The sequence below is a fragment of the Orcinus orca genome, chromosome 19 (assembly GCF_937001465.1).
Source record: "Orcinus orca chromosome 19, mOrcOrc1.1, whole genome shotgun sequence".
NCBI classification, from domain to species: Eukaryota; Metazoa; Chordata; class Mammalia; order Artiodactyla; family Delphinidae; genus Orcinus; species Orcinus orca.
This window is the reverse complement of record NC_064577.1, coordinates 15,207,841-15,227,177: the sequence shown is the minus strand read 5'-3', so window position 1 is coordinate 15,227,177 and position 19,337 is coordinate 15,207,841. Positions and strand designations below refer to the sequence as shown.

The 19,337-nt window shown below is 42.2% G+C and overlaps 1 protein-coding gene across 2 annotated transcripts in view; it reads right to left on the bottom strand.

Moving 5' to 3' along the window:
* Positions 1-19,337, bottom strand: part of DNAH9 (dynein axonemal heavy chain 9) — a 299,097-nt gene that overhangs the window by 103,698 nt on the left and 176,062 nt on the right. For both annotated transcript variants that reach the window (XM_004266832.3, XM_033422847.2), the window contains 4 exons: positions 17,734-17,930; positions 11,650-11,812; positions 9,760-9,883; positions 370-512 (listed from right to left, as the gene is read on the bottom strand). In XM_004266832.3, coding sequence (XP_004266880.1) covers positions 370-512; positions 9,760-9,883; positions 11,650-11,812; positions 17,734-17,930 — 627 coding nt within the window. The remainder of the gene's footprint in view (positions 1-369; positions 513-9,759; positions 9,884-11,649; positions 11,813-17,733; positions 17,931-19,337) is intronic.

The window sequence follows — 19,337 nt, the reverse complement described above, 5'->3', positions numbered from 1 at the left end:
AGAAGGGTGGGGAGAACCAAGAAGGTATCCAAGATGTACTTACAGAGAGACAGACATGGCCTTGGATTCTTCATTTCCCAGGAAATTGGGAAGCATATCAACAGAGACAAAAATCTGTAAATGCTAGGCAGCCTTTCCAGCCAAGGGATTAGAAATGCTGGGACTTCAGGAGGCAAGAGGGAGGCCACTGCCCTTGAAGCATGTGAGAAGGGCATCCTTGCACAGGTGCTCAGGCTGAGAAGGGCCTTGCACCCTAACCACTCACTCCCAAGACAATCAATAAGTACAGCTTATTGTGTCCAAAATATCCATAGAGGCTCCCATGGGCCATCTCTGGTCCTGTCTACCCCAGGCAGAGAATCCTTGTACCTTCAGTTGTCGTCGGACCCGCTCTATAAAGAACTTCCAGCAGTTCTCTCTGTTGTCAACAAGACCTTGGGTCTTGACTTCGTTCCTCATATTGCTTATGATGTTTTCAACCTCATCATCAGAGTAGAGATCTGGGATCTCTCCTGGGAAGAATTGGAGCACAGATCCTTAATTATTATTTTTTACCAGATTGGCAGAGTTCTGAAAATTAGATAAACTAGCGTATTAATGAGGCAGTATATAATGGAAAAAATCTTTAAAAACTCAACTAAATATATAAAAATAAATATATGATGACCAATTAGAGTTTATCTTGGAAACGCAAGGATGGTTAAATATTAGAAAAATCTATGAGAATAATTCACTACATTAATGGATTAAAGAAGTAAAACGATATGACCATCAAAACAGCTGCACAAAATTTCTGAAAATTTAGTTTGAGATTTCTTTTAACCAGATCATAGGTATTTGTCACAGACCCAAAGCAAACATCATATCTGTTTACCGGTGAAATACTAAAATATTCTCTTTTGAATTAAGAACAAGACAAGCATGACTGCTATTCATGTTTTCTAGTCAACATTATACAAATGTCCTAGCTAACAAGTCATGGAAAAGAAATAAAATTTATATGGATAGTTAAGGAAATAATAAAACTATTATCATCAAAATCTAATTTTCTAAATAGGAAATCTAAGAATATACACATAAACAATCAGAACTCGTAAGTGTGTTAAACAACAAGCTTGCTGGATACAAAATCAATATTGGAAATAAAATGGCACTTTTGTACTTCAGCGAAAAAAAGAGTTATTTTATTTAGAACACCAGCAAAAAAGTTATTTAGAATAACCAGCTATTTAGAATACCAGCAAAAGTTATTTAGAATACCAGCAAAAACTATAAGACAGGCAGTAATAAATATATAAAAAGATGTGCAAGATCTTGATGTAAAAACTATAACATTACTGAAGGGCATAAATAAAATCCAAAATAAATGGAGAAAAATACTCTGCTCATGGGTGGATGACTCAGTATTACCAGTATCACAAAGATGCAATTCCCTGCCCCCCAAAAATCAAATGGGTTTCTTTTTCAATCCTGACAATCGTATTCTAAAATTTATATGGAAGAGCAAAGGGTAAGGAATGGCAATGATACTGTGAAGAACGGGAAGAAAGGATTTGTTCTATCAGAAATCAAGTCTCCTTATAAAGCTATGTTAGTTAAAACAATGTGAAATTGGTACTTGGGTAAATAAATAGAACAATGAGTGAAACACCTAGAAATGGACCCAGATGTAAACAGGAAATTCATATTCAAAATCAGTATGGTAAAAAAGGATGAACAAATCAATAAGTGATGTTAGGATAATTCAATACTAATATCAAAAAATAAAATTAGAATACCAAGCAAAAATACATTCCAGGTGGATTAAAGACATGAATATGAAACAGTAATATTTTATAGATAAAATACAAAAGATTATTTTTACGGTGTTGGATAGGACACAATTTCTGAAATAGAGCACAAAAAGCACGAAACATAAAAAGACTAAGTTTTACAAAATTTAAATGAAATCAGCATGACAAAATTCAGATACAGACTTCCAAAAAGACATTTATGACCTACATGATGAACAAAGGGTTAGGATCCAGAATATAGAAAGGACTCTTACAAATCCATAAGAAAAAGAAAGAACCGAAGAGCAAAAGGGCAAACTGTATAAAAAGGCAACTAACATAAGGTGGATAGCCAATAAACACTTGAAAAGATGCTCCAATGTCACAGGTAAGAAGGGAAAGGACAAAAATGAGATTCCATTTTATATCCTTTGGCAAAAACTGGTATGTCAGATAAACCAAGTGTTGGTGAGGTTAGGAGGAAACAGGTATTCAAGCAGAGAATAAATCTGTACAACTACTCGGGAGGGCAACAGGCACTTTTTAGTAAACTTGAAATGCACATACCAGACAATTTAACAATCTACGTTTTGGGCACCTGTTGTAAAGCAACTCTGCTTGCACACATCAGATGTTTCTATTTTGCAACATTGTTCATAATTGCATGGGTGTTTGTTTTATTGCTTTCTGTAGCCCAACATGTTTTGTAAACAAATATAGAAAAACATAAAAGGAAGAAGTAAATGTGGGTGGTGAGAATGTGAAAACTGTGAGGGAGAGTCAGAAATTGAAAGAGGGGATAGAATAAAGCAAAATTCTGAATTAAGAACCAGCTGGTGGGCCCCTAGCTCACATGGAAGAGTTGGCCTTGGAAAGGAAGAATGAAGAAAACTGCAAAGAAATGCAGACAGACTGGGAGTTGTAAAGGTAGTAGTGAGGCCGATAGTGAATGGCATTAAGTTTTCTCAAGGAGAGAAATGAGCTTAAGGGATGTAAGAATGAAGGAAGCACTGGTGCAGTTAAATCCTGGAACACTGGATAGGAGGTAAAGATGAATGTGGTTCACTCCAGGATATTCTATGGCTATAGAAAAGCTCTTTCCTATTTCCAGGACAAGGCTTTAGGTAGATGTTGAAGCTACGTGGACCTGAAGTCATATACAAGCTCCCCTTTGAAGTTCTGCACACCGGCGTGCTTCTTCCTTCCTCCATAGCCAACAAAGAAATGTTAGCATCGTAGAAATGTTAGAGCGGGAAGAAGCCACTGGAGCCACTACCTGTTCTGTTTCCTGTGGACTTGGGTGAGGTCCTCCAAGGTGGGTGGTTTGGCAAATGGCCTCTGACTAATCTGAGTGATGGGAATTGTGATTCTTTTCACTACTGAAGCTGCTGCACTTCCTTGAACTACTGTATCTGGAGGAAACTCAACTTTCCAACAGATTTCTGGCCTTCACAGTCTGACAACACTAATCCAGCCAAGAGTTGGGTTAGAGTTTTATACTAATTAAACTTAATTGTTTAAATGGGAAAAATGAAAAAAATGAATTATCATGAAAATGATCATTTACTTTCTTCCCTTAATTGGACAAACTTGATTTAATTTCCATTCATTATTTCATAGCATGCATACAAAATACCCAGTGCTATAAACTTGTCAAAATCAAGGTCTTACTAGTGGAAGAATCCATTTCAGCCTTATTTGATAAAAATAGGGGATCAGAGAAAGCAGCTAGAAAAATGAAATGATATTTAGCATGTGTTGGGAGTTAAGGAGTTCAGGGAAGTTTTAAAAAGAGAAATACTCAAATGGAATTGATGTGAGCCACACTCATACTTCTGGGGCTGACTGCCTGCAGCGGTCTGAATTCCTTTCTCCTTTGCCCCTCTGATAATCTACATTTTCTTATCTATAAGTACGTTAGAGAGTGAGAACCTGAATTCCCTTTGGTCTTAGAATATTTGTAATAATAGAGTCTGCATTCTTCACCTTTCTATTTTTTGAAATATGTAGGATTTATATCTTTTGAGGAGGCAAAGTATGATCTATAGGCTAAATCTGGCCCTCTATCTCTGCCTGCAAGCGAAGCCTGGTTTTTACAATTTTTAATGGTTGAAAAAATTAAAATAATACTATTTAATGACACATGAAAATTACATGACATTCAAATTTTGTTGTCCATAGATAAAGTTTTACTGGTCACAGCTACACTCATTCATTTAGATATTGTCTATGGCTATTTGTCCAATACAATGACAGAACTGAGTAGTTGTGACAGAGGCTGTATGGTCTGCAAAGCTGAAAATATTTACTTTCTGACCCTTTATAGAAAAAGTGTGCTCGCCCTAGTTTATATGATCCCTTTAAGTGCCAAGATATTGAAAACACCCAGGCCTTTTAGAGCCTTTTTCCATGTTCTTAAGATGCAGGTATTTGTCACACAATTCCCAAGATCCCTTAGGAAGATCACCAGATGGAACTGAGCACCTCTGAATTGGGAGCAAAGGTTGCATTTCCAGGTTTGTTCCTCCAATTTCTCCTGACAACATTCCCGTCACTTACTGTGTGATGTAGGTAGTCATGCTGAAAGCAGGGGACTGAACTGCCAGAGGGGATTTTGTGATGTGGACAGAGGCAGAGGCTATTTAAATATTTGAAGAGTTTCCCCTTGTGACCTAAAGTTGGGAAGCCCTATTTCTGCTGCCTAGTGCAGAATGGCTTCTTGCGGTCCTTAACATGTCCTGATATTTTGCAAGTCAGACTCATCATCATCTTCTCTGTGTGGTCTGGGGCTCTCAGAGGCCACAGTGCTTTGAGATAATTTAAGATGGTTTGGTTAGTTGGAGCTTGGTAATAAAAAAGGCAAAGCTGAGGGTTATTCTGCATGAACCAGTTAGCATCACAATGGCTTAAGGGCTTTGACCCCACCCAGGAACAACATTTTTCAGAAACATTTCCCTGGTCTCAAGGGAGAAAAAACAGGGAGTGTGGTGACTATCTCAGGACCCCTGGCCCTCTCTCTGCATGGCTGGAAACTTTCTCAAAGCACGTGTTCAACAGTAATATCTAATATGTAAGATGACACATCTTTCTCATGATATTACACACCTTGGTTCAACGAATACCTCTTGAATGCTAATTATGGGCCAGGAGATGCGCTCAGTGCTGACAATGTAAATGGTGAAAATAACACAGTCTTTACAGAGAGTTATAATTATATCAGTGTTGTTTTATTTCCTAAGCTGGGCAGTAGGTATTTAATCCTTATCTTTTGTACCTCTGGATTATTTCATAACAAAAAATGAACCAACAACAGACAACACGGTCTCTACCTTTCATAAGTTTACAATGTCGTTTCAGTAAAATGGTGGTGTGTGCATCCACTGAATGTTAGAGAAACACAGAGGGATGTTTCTCATTCCTCGTGGTGACAGTGGATTAGTGAAGATTTCCCAGAGAGATAACATCCAAGATAAGTCTTGTACTATGGGTAGAAGTTAATCCAGAGAAAGAAGGAGAAGGGCATGAGGTTCAAAAGGAATGGCGCGAGCCAGTAAGGGTGTCAGGAGGCAGTCCAGTGTGTTATTTCAAGGAGGTGGGAATTACTAGATCATAATGGGGAGGTAAGCTAGTGAGGAAGGAAGGAAGCAGGTCCAAGGCAGCTGGTTTTTTTTTTTTTCTGTACAAAACAGCTTATCGTGCATTCACTTAGGAACTGATGAAGGAATTATAGTTTGATAGACCTTTTTGGAAGCAGTGAGGAGAATGGATGGGGGTGGGCCTCCCTGAGAGGTAGGGAGGTGAGTTAAGAAGTGTCTGCAATGTAAGCTTTTATATGTAGAATATGGATAAACAAGAAGGTCCTATTCTATAGCACAGAGAACTATATTCAATATCCTATGATAAACCATAATGGAAAAGAATATATATAAAAAAGAATATATATAACTGGATCACTTTGCTGTATGGCAGTAATTAACACAACACTGTAAATCAACTATACTTCAATAAAATAAAAAAAAAGAAGTGTCTGCATTTGTTGAAGCAAAAGATGAAAAGATCAGTGGTAGTCATGACAGAGAAGAATGGATTCAGAAATAGCTAGGGGGTAAAACTGGTGGCAACTGATTATCTCTTGGACATAGGTGATGAGGGAGAGGAGGGAGGGAGAGGTTAGTGATGTAGGAGAATGCACAGAGACATAGTCTCAAGTAACTTGTATGAGAATTTAGTACCACATGAAGAAAAGAAAAGCTGTTACTCAAGCATCTTTTTGCATTACGCTCTGGGCATTTCTGTGTGGCAGCTGGAAGCAACCAGGTGCTGGTTTAAATTTCCATGGTTTATGGTTTGGGGACGCATGAGGTAAACAGATCCCCTGAGACCACAAAGTATGCTTAGGAGGTCAGATGCATGCTTAATGGCTTCTCTTTTGTCGTCTTTGCCATCTTTGCCACTTCTCTTTTGCCACTTTGTCTTTTTTCCTTTCAGGGAAACTGGGCCAGAATATAACTTGTGTAAAGCATAGATGGCCTATCAGGGAATCCAGTTCTAGATGCTCATGGGAGGAGAACAATCCAATGCCAAGACTGTTACAAATATTTCCAGACTTCACATTCTCATGTGATGTGTACAGATCACTAACATGTCAGTCCTGCATCTAATCCTAAAGCACCTGGAAGATGAGAGGATCTTTTTGTGTTTTACATTCCAAGAGGAGATTTGGCCCAAACGTAATAAGGACAGTCTGTTTCATGGACGGAGAGGCATATGGCTTTACAAGAGAGGGGACTCAGTTGGTTATCAACTATTCCAGTAGACCACACAGAGGTTACTGACTGGAACGTGGAAGCTTAATAAATGGTTCTGAATACACAAATAGATGCAAAGTGATCTAGTCTGAGCCAGGGAAGAGAAATATTAATTTTGGAGTGAACAATTAAGCCTTTTGAAAAGCGAAAAGGAAATCCCAACATAAGATCCCAAAGTGAAATGAAGTATGAAATCTGGCAGAGTAAGGAGAGGAAAGGACACCACACCTGGAGCAGACGAGGTTTTCCTAGCTGGGACTGCAGTAAAGTGGGCTTTCTGGAACGCTGGAAACCTGGAGGCAGGCGTGCTGTACCAAAAAACCAGGAAAGGATTCTATTTTTTCTTTAGATTAGGATGGGCCCGTGCTGATGCTGAGTTTGGTTGAAGGAGGACCAAGAGAGAACAAATTTTGTGAGAGTTTTTAAATACCTGCTTTTGATGGCCAGTGTACATTCTTCAGGAATTGTTATACAGGGCAACAAGGACATAGCAAGAATTGAACTTTTCAGACTCGGCAAGGGCCAACATTTCATGCATAGTTTCACTAGAAGCTTCATGAGCCCCATTAAGGACTCTGGTAGCCAAAGAAAGTGACTGAAAGATAGGCTTCATTCACTCTGATTTAGGTGACCACCCTGCTTCTTATACAATTATGTTGCTTTTGCTAAGAAACTTGATTTAATTTTTTAACTTTCAGTGAGGATTTCTTACTGTCAGTTTGTAACCAAACTGAGATGCAAGTGGCATAATGATGGGTTCTGAAATGTTTGGGTGGTGTCAGAGGTGGGATTTATGTGCTGAATTACCAATACAGTTTGATTCTGGAAATGGTGTCAGGAAACCAAGGGATGAAACAATGAACTAAAGAAGTGTGGGAGGAAAGCAGATAGCCTATGGCGCGAGATCATGAGGTCACTGAGGAAGATGTTTTGGGGGAGTGTTGAATCAGTGGAATTCGCTCACTGTACCTTATCTTCAACCTAATAGGATTTGTAGATGACTAGAGAGGGATGAGCTAATGACAAGGTAGCCCAATGTACAGTTTCCTAGTCTCTACTGTGTTATCCAAGAATGCAGTGATTGCACAACCCCATAAAATTGAAAAACTAAGTGGATGGGGAGGCTCTGAGGAATCTCTGTAGCTCTGCCTGGACTGGCAGTCAGTTAATTTCTAGCCAGAAATTATCTGACAGGGAAAATTAGAACTCAGATATGCTCAATTCTCCCTGTCAAAATGGTTAAGATAAAAGGGATGAAGATTAGAAAAGTATTACTTTTAATTGTAGCTCCATTTTAACATGTGTGTGTAAATCCTGTTTTTGTATAGAAGCCTTAAAAATGTGAGTTTGAAATTCCACGACTTTGAAGCACACTGATTGCATTAAGTTTTCACTGGGCAGGGCTTCAAAAATTCATCGGAACTTGAAACAAGTTGTTTTCTAAATGAAAAATTTAAAATACTTAATTGAGGAATAAAATTTCAATTGGTAAAAGTGTAACATTGTTTGTGTCTCAGACGTTATTATAGGAGAAGGTGACCTGGCTGGATTGGAGCCAAATGAGATACAGGGTGAGGCTGGCAACATGCCTGGCATCTCCAAAGCTATAAGTCTTTGGAAGCACAATTTTACCTTTTTTGATTGTTTTAGAAATTAGACTTTAGGGTGCAGCTTCAGGGTGGGAGGACAGTTGGACCCGTCTCTCATTATTTGGTAAAATAACAAAAGGTGAGGCAGTGTTGTAGGTGAAATACTGTTGTAGAAGGTGGTGGGATGTTAAAAAGACAGTATTTAAGAAAAGGACAATTTGTTGGATTGGAGGAGAAAAGGTATAAGAGTTAGTAGGCAAATTCCTGGATATGAAACTAACTTAAATAGGGCAGGTTGGGAAAGGAACGAGAGGGTGGGATCAGTGTTATGGTTGGAGCCATCAGTCCCAACCTGATGCGACTCTGGTCCTCATCAGGAGGAAGTTGAAGGTTGCTCACAGAGCCTGCTAGTGCATGGTCTGGACCAAAGACCCGCGGCTCGTCATGGAAGTGATAGTAAAATGGCCTGGGGTACAAGGGCACAAAGTTTGAAGCAGTCAACGATTCTGAAGCAGTAAAGTTCCTAGAGATTGCATGGAAAGAGCCATCCTGAAATCTATTATATATGACATGGAATACACTTTGGAGAAGTATATTGTGATCACGGTCCTTTGACCTCATAAACTAAAGAGGATTTAGTCAGAGAGCCAGGAGGTGAACTGTAGAGAAACAGGCTTTCTGAAATGGAAATCTGGAAGCAGAAATTTTGTTCAGAACATCTGTGCACTGACTATTTTATTAGCCCAGATAAGAGGTGGTTTTATAGATGCTAAATTTGGGTTAAGAGTCAGGAAATCATATTCTCCTTTTAATTAATATAAATATACATAAACCCCAAATTTCTGAAAATGCATAATTTTTATACTATATTGTTTTATCTTCTTGGGTATATATACATATATATATCTTGTGTATGTTTATGTATATTTATATATACATATATGTGTATATTTAAACTTTTTTTTCTAGAATGGTTGGCATAAGTCCTGAATCCCTAAAAAAATAAGGGCAGCAAAGTATCAAGAACTGAACTTTCCACTGAAGTCCTGTCTTGCACTGATAGTGTCACAGGGAAGTTGAGACAGCCTTTGTCAAGTTCTTTGTAATCTAAGAAAAATTCATAAAGTTCTGAATCCTTGATTAATTAAATTGGCAACGTAACCTTGCCCTCTTGGGTAAGTTCTGTGTGTGCAGGTACTCTGTGTGTGTATGTTGCTGCTAATGCCTTCCCTCCCTGAAATACTGAACACATCCCAGTTTCTCTCCGTCTTGGGTGTGGGGTGGGAAGAGCACCTGCTCTCTGGACTCAGCAGATCTGCAGGCCCTAACCTACTTTCCCCCTATTGTCATATCTAGTCCCACTAAGAAAGCCATAAGACTACTGTCTGTTTTGCATGTAAGGAGAATAAAAGACAGCAGGCCCAGCAGCAATCCTAGAAGGCCCTTGATGAACCAGTTCTCCGCTGTGTCAGTTTTCTCCCTCATTTCTATGACCTCGCTCTTCTGACCTAGAACAAAATCTCCACCTTGGAATGACTCCAACTCCAGCAGGAATTGGTTAGAGACATTCAAGTGCAGAGAGTCTCTTACCAGATGCCAAGAGGTCATTAATGAGCACAAGGAACTTCTCATCAGCTACTTGGGCGTCTGTCATGAGAAACACGGTGCTGAGATTCTTTACCCCGGCTTTCAGGCACAAGCTGGCCAGGTCCGCCTGCAGAAACAACGTCAGAGATCTCTGAGAAGAGGGCTTTCCTGATAAAACCCCAGCAATGGGAGGGAGGGAGGAGTGCTATCTTGCACTCACAGGCCGGAAAATATGCCTCATTCCCAGGCCTCGATCCCAATAGAGGTGGGCAAGTAGAATAAATAATGATGATCTTTAACTCATACAACCACTGTGGCTCCTGAATTAGCTTCTAGAGCTCCTGCTTTGTGCAAACAGGTGACAGCTTTCCAAAGGACAGAGATGTTCCCCTGTTCATCTGTGTTACTTATATCATCATACAAATGAATGGCTTGCCCCGGGAGGCAAGTGATTGCTCTTGGTCCTGACAGAAGAGTCATGTACTTGGGCCTCCTGGCCTAGGGGATGAATATATCATATAGTAGCAGAGTCTTATGTCCTTATGGCTAGCTCCAGCAAAGACTTTTGCTGTTAAAAATATATTGGGGAACGTACACACACACACTCACACATACGCACACACAATCATTTGGTAGGAACTTACATCCATTCAAAACTATAGGTAGATGACGTTTGGGGCTAGGATGCCAGGCCCTGGATTTTTCCAGCTTGGTCACTCTTGGTTCCTTTGATGCATCCCTTTCCCGAAGCTCAGCCGTTGGTCCGTAATCTTAGTCATCTCTCTCTCACACGACTCAAAGCTCATTCTATATCAGCCTCATACATTTCCTTATAGCAGAGCTTCCTTTGTGTCCAAATAATTCCCCTTTAACATTAATAAACTTCCTTTTAGATCAGTGGTCCTCAACCAACGCATTTACAGAATCACTTAAGACAGCGTTTCCCAGGTCTCCTTAGAATCACCCAGGTTACTTTCAACTGTCCTGATGCCCAGGCCAATCCCCAGAACAGTTAAGCCAGGATTTCTCGGGAGTGGGATGCAGGCATCACTATTATTTGAAGGGGATTCCAGTACATGGCCAAGGTTGAGAACCAGTGTCTTAGATCATTCTGTAAATGCATGATTCTGATGAGCACCATCTTGTCTTTTCTTTTTTGGAAGCACTAAAGATTGACCTGATGTGAACCTAGAGTATGACCTTAGATGCGGCCAATCGCAAGAGGCTGAGCTGTGGTTTCAGAGCAGCAGTGAGCCTGACCAGCTGAGAGATTATGAAGTCGGGTGGACGGGTCTGGCTCTGTGCAGGCTGGAATTCTCCCAGGGACAGCAAGAGCAGCATCTTGATGGAAATGACCTCATGACTCCCTACTGGGCCTCTATTGTTGGCCATGGATCAAAACAGGGGGCTGGACAAAGTGACCTCTGAGGGTCGTATTTAATGCCTTTCTCCACTTTCAGGGTGTGCGCTGTGGCTCCTAAGTGCCTTACGTCTCTTCATGTCACTGAAAGTCCCAGAGGCTGGTGGTTACTGAACCCATCCTTTAATATATGCAATTCTTATAAAACTTGGGCAGTATTCCTTCTGTCTGCTAGGGCCGCTGGAGAGCTGTGTGCTGAATTTGATGTAGATGTGCTTCCGATTTGGGTGAGAGCTGAGGCTCTACAGATGCACCTAAAGCAGTTGAGGTCTCCCAGATGCAGACCTTGGGAAGGTCGGTGTTCTCAGGGTCTAAGCACCTCCAGTCACCAGCCCAAAGTCTAAGAAGAAGGTGGACAGATGATTAAGGGGAGATTCTGGGCGAGGGAGCTGAAGAGCTAATGCAGGGTGCCAGGGAGTCGTGGGCAGCTGGGGAGAGACAGAGCCTCCCCGCCGCAGCGGCCGGCCCCCTACCTTGAAGTCAGGAATCTGGTAGCCTCTCCGCAGCGTGATCTGGAATACATCCATGGAGCTGATGAAAGCCGCGAGCCTTGTCAGACTCTGCTTGCCGCTCCCCCCTACGCCAACCAGCAGAGCGTTTCCCTGCGGGCACTCCAAGATGCGATTGATGTGGCAGCTGAGGGAGGGAAGCAGAGGCACAGGGCTTTGATCAGACTTCCCTCCGTGAGGAGCAGGCGTAATGGTCCGGGTGAGGACTGGAGCCCTCCTTGCAGGCACATCCTGGGCTGAGCTTGGGAAGAGGGCGTTAAATTGTCCCCAAACCTCGCCTCACCTCTTGCCTGAGTGGACTGAGGTCGCCCTGTTCTGCTTTAAGCCAAAGCCTCTGGTGAAGCAGTGGTGGTGGAGGAAGAGCCCAAGGCAGCCAGGCAGGATTGGAGGGCATGTGTGATGCTGACAGGAGGGACCTGGGTTTATAGGTCTAATTATGGCCGCAGGATAAGTTCCTAGTAAGACACTTTTCACGACTTTTGATAAATACTGAAAAACTGGCCCCCAGAATGGTGGCATCAATTTCTTCTTAGGTAGAAGTGATCAAAAATTGACTCTATGATACTGGAGGGTGAGAATATGTTAGACTGTGCTAGTCGAATGTGAAATTTAAGCCAGTGTATTTGGGGATAACATAACCAGTGATGAAGCCGCTGTGGAGGGCTTGTATGTCACTAAATTTATGTAGTGACATTTTATTCCCCTAAATACTCAGAAGGTATGTACTGACTACTTTTAGCTCTTTTTATGATTTTACTTTTTCGTTTATAATTATTTAGTTGTGATACTCTGTCTTGTATCAGACAGGTGTACACTTCTCTTGCTCCCTTATTAAACCATGGTTTCTAGACATCTGAAGAGTGTGTATACTCATCTTGTTTTCTCTGTAGGCTAGCACATTAAAGGCATTCAAGAAATTTTTGTTAAATGTAAGCGGAACACCCCAGACCTGATACTCAGCATCACATTTGAGGTGAGGTAGGTGCAAGGAATCATCTGCTTTGTGTCTACATGAGACGGTGCCTGGCTACAATGATAAAAGGAGAAAATATGGTGCTAAGATATCCAGGTCCTCTCTTCAGATCAAAAAAAGAGGGGACAGGAATGAACTACTGAGGAGAGAGGCAGGCATGGGGGAGGAGAAGTCCAAGCAGGTTCTGCGGGCCACCCAACACCCAGCTCTATTCTGGAAGGCCTGAACTCAGCTTAGCATGGTCCATGCTGTTCAATATCTAAATGGAAATGCATCATTAGTGCTGAAGTTTCCAAAGAAGGAATGGTTAAGTCTGCAACTGTCAGCATTGGGTTCCAGCTGGGGATTCATTAACAACCTCTGACGAGGGCAAAGGACTCTGCATTTAAATTACAGAATCTAAAAAGAAGATCAATATTCTAAAGGATTCCTGGGCCAGAAAACCAAGGCAGAGTTAAGCCCATTACTGAGTTTCTGGGAGATTAAAAACAAAAGCTGAAAATGTACCAGAGCACAGCTGGAGGAAGCTGGCTTATTGAAGACTAAACACACATACACACACACACACACACAAGCACGAGAACCGATAAGATGCACAAAAGAAGGGGCACAAGAGAAGTACATCTGAAGTTCCTTTTTTTGTTAATAAATGTGAAGCGATTCAAAGAGAAAAAAGAGGAGGCAGAAAAACACACGTTGGAATGAAAAAAACGAAGAAAAGGGTAGACAGAGATAATGCCAAAAGCAGGGGGAAAGATCTAGTGTGAAGCTTTCAGAAAAAGTAGAACGAGAATGTGCTGCAATGGTGAAGGAAGTCAGTAGGAGAGCAAATGGTGCTTTTAGGAAAAGAAAACAACAGCAGAAAGATAAAGATTAACACCATGGACTGCTTAGTAAGTGCGAAGCACTTGTCATGGAGGAGGAAACTGAGGCTTGGGGAAGTTGTGTCCTTCGCAAAGCACCACCGCCAATTAGTGGCAGAATGAGGATTAGAACTTGGGCCTGGCCCTTGGGGCTCCTGGGAGAGCGCGTACAGACTCGTCGGGGCACTGTGTGGAGTGACGCCAACAGCTTAGTCACCTGTGTTTCCCACCGGGCTGTTCGGCATTCTGTTTTCCGGTATAGGAGGGGAATGCTTCTGCTTTCTCTGCGGGTAGAGGCAACAAAGAGGATCAAGGAGCCCCCGGGAGGGGAGGGAAGGGCAGTGCAAGAAGGAAGTCATGGGACATTGATATTTTAAAACAAACGTACAGGAAATTATACATCCAGATACATTTTATTCTTCCAAATTGTCTCCCTCAAGGCAGTTCATTATTCCAGTTATTTTGCCATTGCTAATGCAGCTCAGGTTTCTCTTTGGAAACTATCTTCAGAGTCTGGTTAGGAGCCTCAGGAGAAAAGCCAGTTTTCATCGTCTTATTTTTTCCTTAAGAACAATATTAGGCAGTTTGATCACCCATGCTGGAAACCACATTGACTGAATCACTTGCTATTCTCCCAAATTACATTTACCCTGAAAAGATAAAGATTTTCTTCAATTCCAAGACTATGACACAGGCTCTGGTAGCTCTTAGAGAGAGGGAAAATACTCCCTGAAGTTTCACCAGATTAGTGAACAAACACCCTAAAACCCTTATTACTGACCATCTACCATGCACCAGATGCTGTCCAAGGTACTGGAGATTCAGCAGTGAGCAAGAGAGTCTGTGTGTTCAAGGAGCTTACACTGGATTAGGGGAATGTATGAAGCATTGTAGTGTGATGGTCCTGAGCGGACACTCTGCATGAGTGTTGGCTTTGGCTTACCTCTTCCTGGGGTGTGTGTGATGCTGGACAACTTCCCTCATCTCTCTGGGTATCAGTTCCCTTATTTATAATATAGGGATAATAGTAGACCTGACTTTCTTCAAGGTGTTTGTGAAGCCCAAGAGAATTGATGCAGGAAGAACACCGTGCACCAGTCCGTGGTGAGCTGTGTTCAGTGCGGGTCTCACATGTCAGATCCAATGCCACCTCCTTGGTGAAGCCTCCCTCACCACTCTATTTACAACTGCACTTACCTCCAAGGACTCTCTATCCCTTTTACCTTTCTGTTTTCCTCTGTATCATTTATCCTATATGATGTGCTAAGAAATTTTACTGAGTACCTGCTATGTTCCAGACACTGTCCTAGGTATTGGGGATCTAGCAGTGAATAAGACAAAGATCCCTACACTCATACTAAGACCATCTAATCAATAAATAGGTGTTGGATGGATGGATGGATGGCTGTCTACAAATTAATAGAGTGATTAATCATGACAAATGCAGCAGGCGAGTCAAATAATATAAGGTAAGGACACAGCAGTGACAACCGACTTTAGCCAGAGGTTGGTCTGTGGTGACTTTGATAAGAGCTTCTTTGTTCAAGTGGTAAGAAATGGACCAAGGAACAGATGAGAAGCAAGAAAGTATGAATAGTAAAGGCAACCCTTCTGATGAGTTTTTCTTTGAATAGGAGCTGAGAAACAGGGGTAGGGGGTGAAAGAGATATAAGAGTCAAGGAATAGTTTATTCTTTCTTTGATAAATGATAACATGGCATGTTTGTATGCTGATATGTATGATCCAGAAATGAATGAATTGATGATGGGGAAGAGGGAAGAGAAGGAAAGAGAAAAGAGGAGAGAGGGATTTCCCTGGCAGTCCAGTGGTTAGGACTTGGTGCTTTCACAGCTGAGGGTGTGGGTTCAATCACTAGTCAGGGAACTAAGATCCCACAAGTTGTGAGGCACAGCCCCCCAAAAAAGGAAGAGAGAGAAGAGGGAGGGAAGGATCATTGCAGGAGGGAGTAAAGTCACTGAGAAGGTGATAGGAGATGGGAACCAGGGCACACGTGGAGCGTTTGGCCTCAGGTAGGCACAGGGATGGTTCCTTAGCTGAAATAGTACAGAAGGCAGGACTTGTGGGTGGGATGCAGGTGGGATACAGAGAGGCTGTTCGATCTGATGGCAGGGAGATGAGAGAGAGAATTGTCTTCTGGCTGCTTTCATTATCTCAGCAAAATTGTGCTCATTAATTGGGAATAAAGAGAGGGGAGAGATGTTAGAAGCTTGAGGAGAGAAACGTGTGATGCAGTCATCACACAAAGGGGAAGAGAGCAATCTGCCCAGGGTCATAGAGGAGAGTTTCTAGCAAAGTTGAGGGCCCACTTGAAATTTGTGGCTGACAATCGCAAGAAAATCAAGTCAACATGATGATGGTTTTTCTTCAGTAATCTCCACATGTTTAGGGGCAGGTGTGGAGAAAGAAGACAGTGAGGTTTAGCTAGAGTAGAGCTTTGTCACATGGATGCAATGACAGGAAAGTTAGGGGAGCTTGTACTGGGTGATGGAGTCTATGGTGGTCGAGGAAAGTAAAGACATGGTGGACAGAAGGATAAAGGAGTTTGAGAAAGTAGGTGGTTCCATGAAATGAAGTCTTGATGAAGTTTGAGAATAGCTGGAATGTATTTATTTGCAACAAAATGGATGGACCTTGAGGGCATTATGCTAAGTGAAATAAGACAGAGAACAGTAAATACTGTACTATCTGCCTTATATGTGGAAGCTAATAAAGCCAAACACACAGAAACAGGTCAGACTTGTGGTGGCCAGAGGTGGGCGGAGGAATTAGGTGAAGGGGTCAAAAAGCACGAACTTCCAGTTATAAGATAAGTAAGTTCTGGAGATGTCATGTACAACACGATGACTGCAATTAACAATACTCTATTGTGTATTTGAGAGTTGATCTGAAAGACTCTCATAACAAGGAAAATAACTACGTGAGGTGATGGTTGCTAGCTAACCTTATGGTGGTAACATTTTGCAATATATACTTAAATCATTATGTTTTACACCTTAAACTTATACAATGTTATATGTCAATTGTATCTCAGTAAAACTGGGAAATAAGTATAGCTGGAATAAAAACTAGAGCAGGTTAGTGGAGGGGTAGGAGAGACAAATGAGTGGGATGTTTGAATTTGAGATTTTGGATGTGGGTTCATTATTGATGATAGAACTCCTAGGGCAGGAACACGTGAGTGAGTGGCTGAGGTGGGATGTAAGGAACATTGCTGGAGCCAAGGAGGCCAAGGAACAGAAAGACCAGGTGACACACAGATGCCAGGAATGAAGAAAGGGGTGGCTGAGGAGAGAAAGTGGTCCAAGCACTGAGGTAGGTGGTAAATGATGGGAAGCAACGGGATGTCAGCAGATGACAGTGACAAGGAGGGGTGACGAGTAGGGATGTCCAGGTACTTGTGCTTCAAAAGAACTGGGGTTCATAGAAGATAAAAGGAGAAATGGTTTAAATATGCCACTGGGGTGGGGTGGGGGAGAAGGAGGGTCCGTACCTCTCTCTAGGCCCTGGGGTGCATAGAATGGGGAAGAAAAAACTGCTTTCCTCAATGCAGGGTTCAGTTAGGTTTCAGTTAGAATTCTTCAGTGTGGAAGTTCACAGAAGTTGAAGATAAAGTGGATTTTGCTATTGGAGACTCTGGGTAGCAAGGGGCAGGGTGGAGAGATTGTAGAAGGCAGGAGGGGTGGTCAATGCACCTCGGATTGGGGAATATGAAGAACAGTATAGGATTAGCATCAGTGTGAGTATAAACTGCCTGGGAGGCTTGGTGACTGCTCTCCATGGTTCACTTGATAGCAGTAAGACTCAAAAAGATAGTTAATTTGTGAAATGTGTGCACTTAAAACCTTCAATCTCACTGGACTAGTATGAGTTGGGAGTGCAGGTCCTGAGCTGCTCTGTGCCTTATTTTATGACCTCCCATTTTCCCTTGGTGTCACCATGATCAGGCCCAGGACTTAAATGGCAGACAAGGAAATAAATCCAGTTCCTCCGGAGTTCATCACGATGCTGCCCCGGCTACCGCTAGTGGTAGAAGCCACAGCTGCTACTCTACCAGCCGCCATCTTGACCTTCATGGCAGAAGCAGTAGCTGCTCTCCCGGTTTCATCCAAGTGTCCTCAAATGCCCAAATGAGACCCCTGACACTGGGAAGAGGAGACAGCTGAGGAAAGGCATGATGAGAAGCACACTTACACATGGCGCATTGCGTCCTCGAAGAGAACCAGGTCCATCACTGTGTTGACTTTGTTGTGGTTCTCCAGGGCCTCCACCAGAGTCTGGGTCAAAAGTTCCCACGATTGTACAGGCATGTACTTGGGCTCCCCGATACCATTTGCAAAATGGCAATACATGTTCAGGCTTTGGGTCTGTTCCACTGTCTCTTTGAGATCCTGGTGATGAGACACAGGGACAGGGACCCTCCTTAGTGACTCTCAGTTCTGGTTCCACACAGAGTGGAGACACCTCATTTGCATTTTCTCTCTGAGCATGCTCTAAAAATTATCAGTTCTGCTTCCAACACTTCCTTTTTTCTTGAGAAGCCCTTAAAACGTGTATGTTTAACATTCATTTACGACGTATGAGAAGTCACAGATGATGTTGGTTATTCCTTGTGGGCTGAGGATGGGACATGGAAGGTGGGAGGTGCCCTTCCCTCACGTACAGTAAGAGCCCTGTCCGAGCAAAGCGGTGGAGGGGACACACGGGTGCATTTCCCTCCGCAGGGGCTCTTTCACTAGGATTGGGTTGCACCAGTCCTTGGTCCAATGGCCTCACCTCTCCCACATCCATTCAGACAGGTCTTGCTTCCCAACCCATAGCAGTGTCATAGAACATCCTTTTCTATTTCCTGTGAGACTGCACACTATAGGTTGCCAGCCCCAACCTTACAGGCTCAACCCAGAGGGCTTGGTTTCTGAAAAATGTGCCATGAGCCGTCCTTAGGTGACTGATTCGTTTATGGGGACAATGCTAATATTAAAACATTGACAGCAGAACCCCCATTTATAAAACATTTTTAAAGATTTGGGCTTATTGTGTGTCAGCCCTTGCCCACAGGACAAACCTTAGCATGTTTAATAAATACCCAGTAAAACTCAACTGACTTAAAAGATAGGGGTCTATGTCTCTTCACTACCGGTCTATCCTTTAAGTTTCCAAGAGGCAGCTAATTTTTTTTTTTAATTCAGAAAGGAACTATTTATTTATCAAATGCAAATGTTTGAGACTTCAAGAGGTGGAGATTGTAGAGGAATTAAGTCCAAGAAAGAATAGGTTTGCTAATGCGTAAGTAGGAATTTATGCCAGCATGAACAACTGTCCCCACCTGCTGTTCTTTTCTAAGGTTCAGAATGGAGGATCCACCTGGGAAGGGGGAAATCAGCATGCTATTCAACAGCAGAGGCATTACCCAGGGCAAACATCACTGTAGGGTTAGTCTTGTGAGCCCAGGGGACAAGATGCATCAAACCTAATGGAGGGAGGGAAAGTGAGGATAACAGTGACATCTACAAGAAGCCAGGACTGCTGCTTGGTTATAAGAAGAAAGAAGTAGAAAGAGTTAAATATCAAAGAGTTATTATATTTTGAAGGTGGTTTCAGGGCCATAGAAAACCTTTAAACTATGCTGGCTTTGCTAGATAGTAACAACAAATGTCCAGACATTTGGATAAGATTTAATGTGATGCAGGAGAGTCATTCTTGCTGGTTGAGGAAAACATGTGGGAAAGGGATATGGGAATACATCTACCTAGTTTGAAAATGGGCTAATATACTGGGAAGCAGTTCTGATGGCAGTC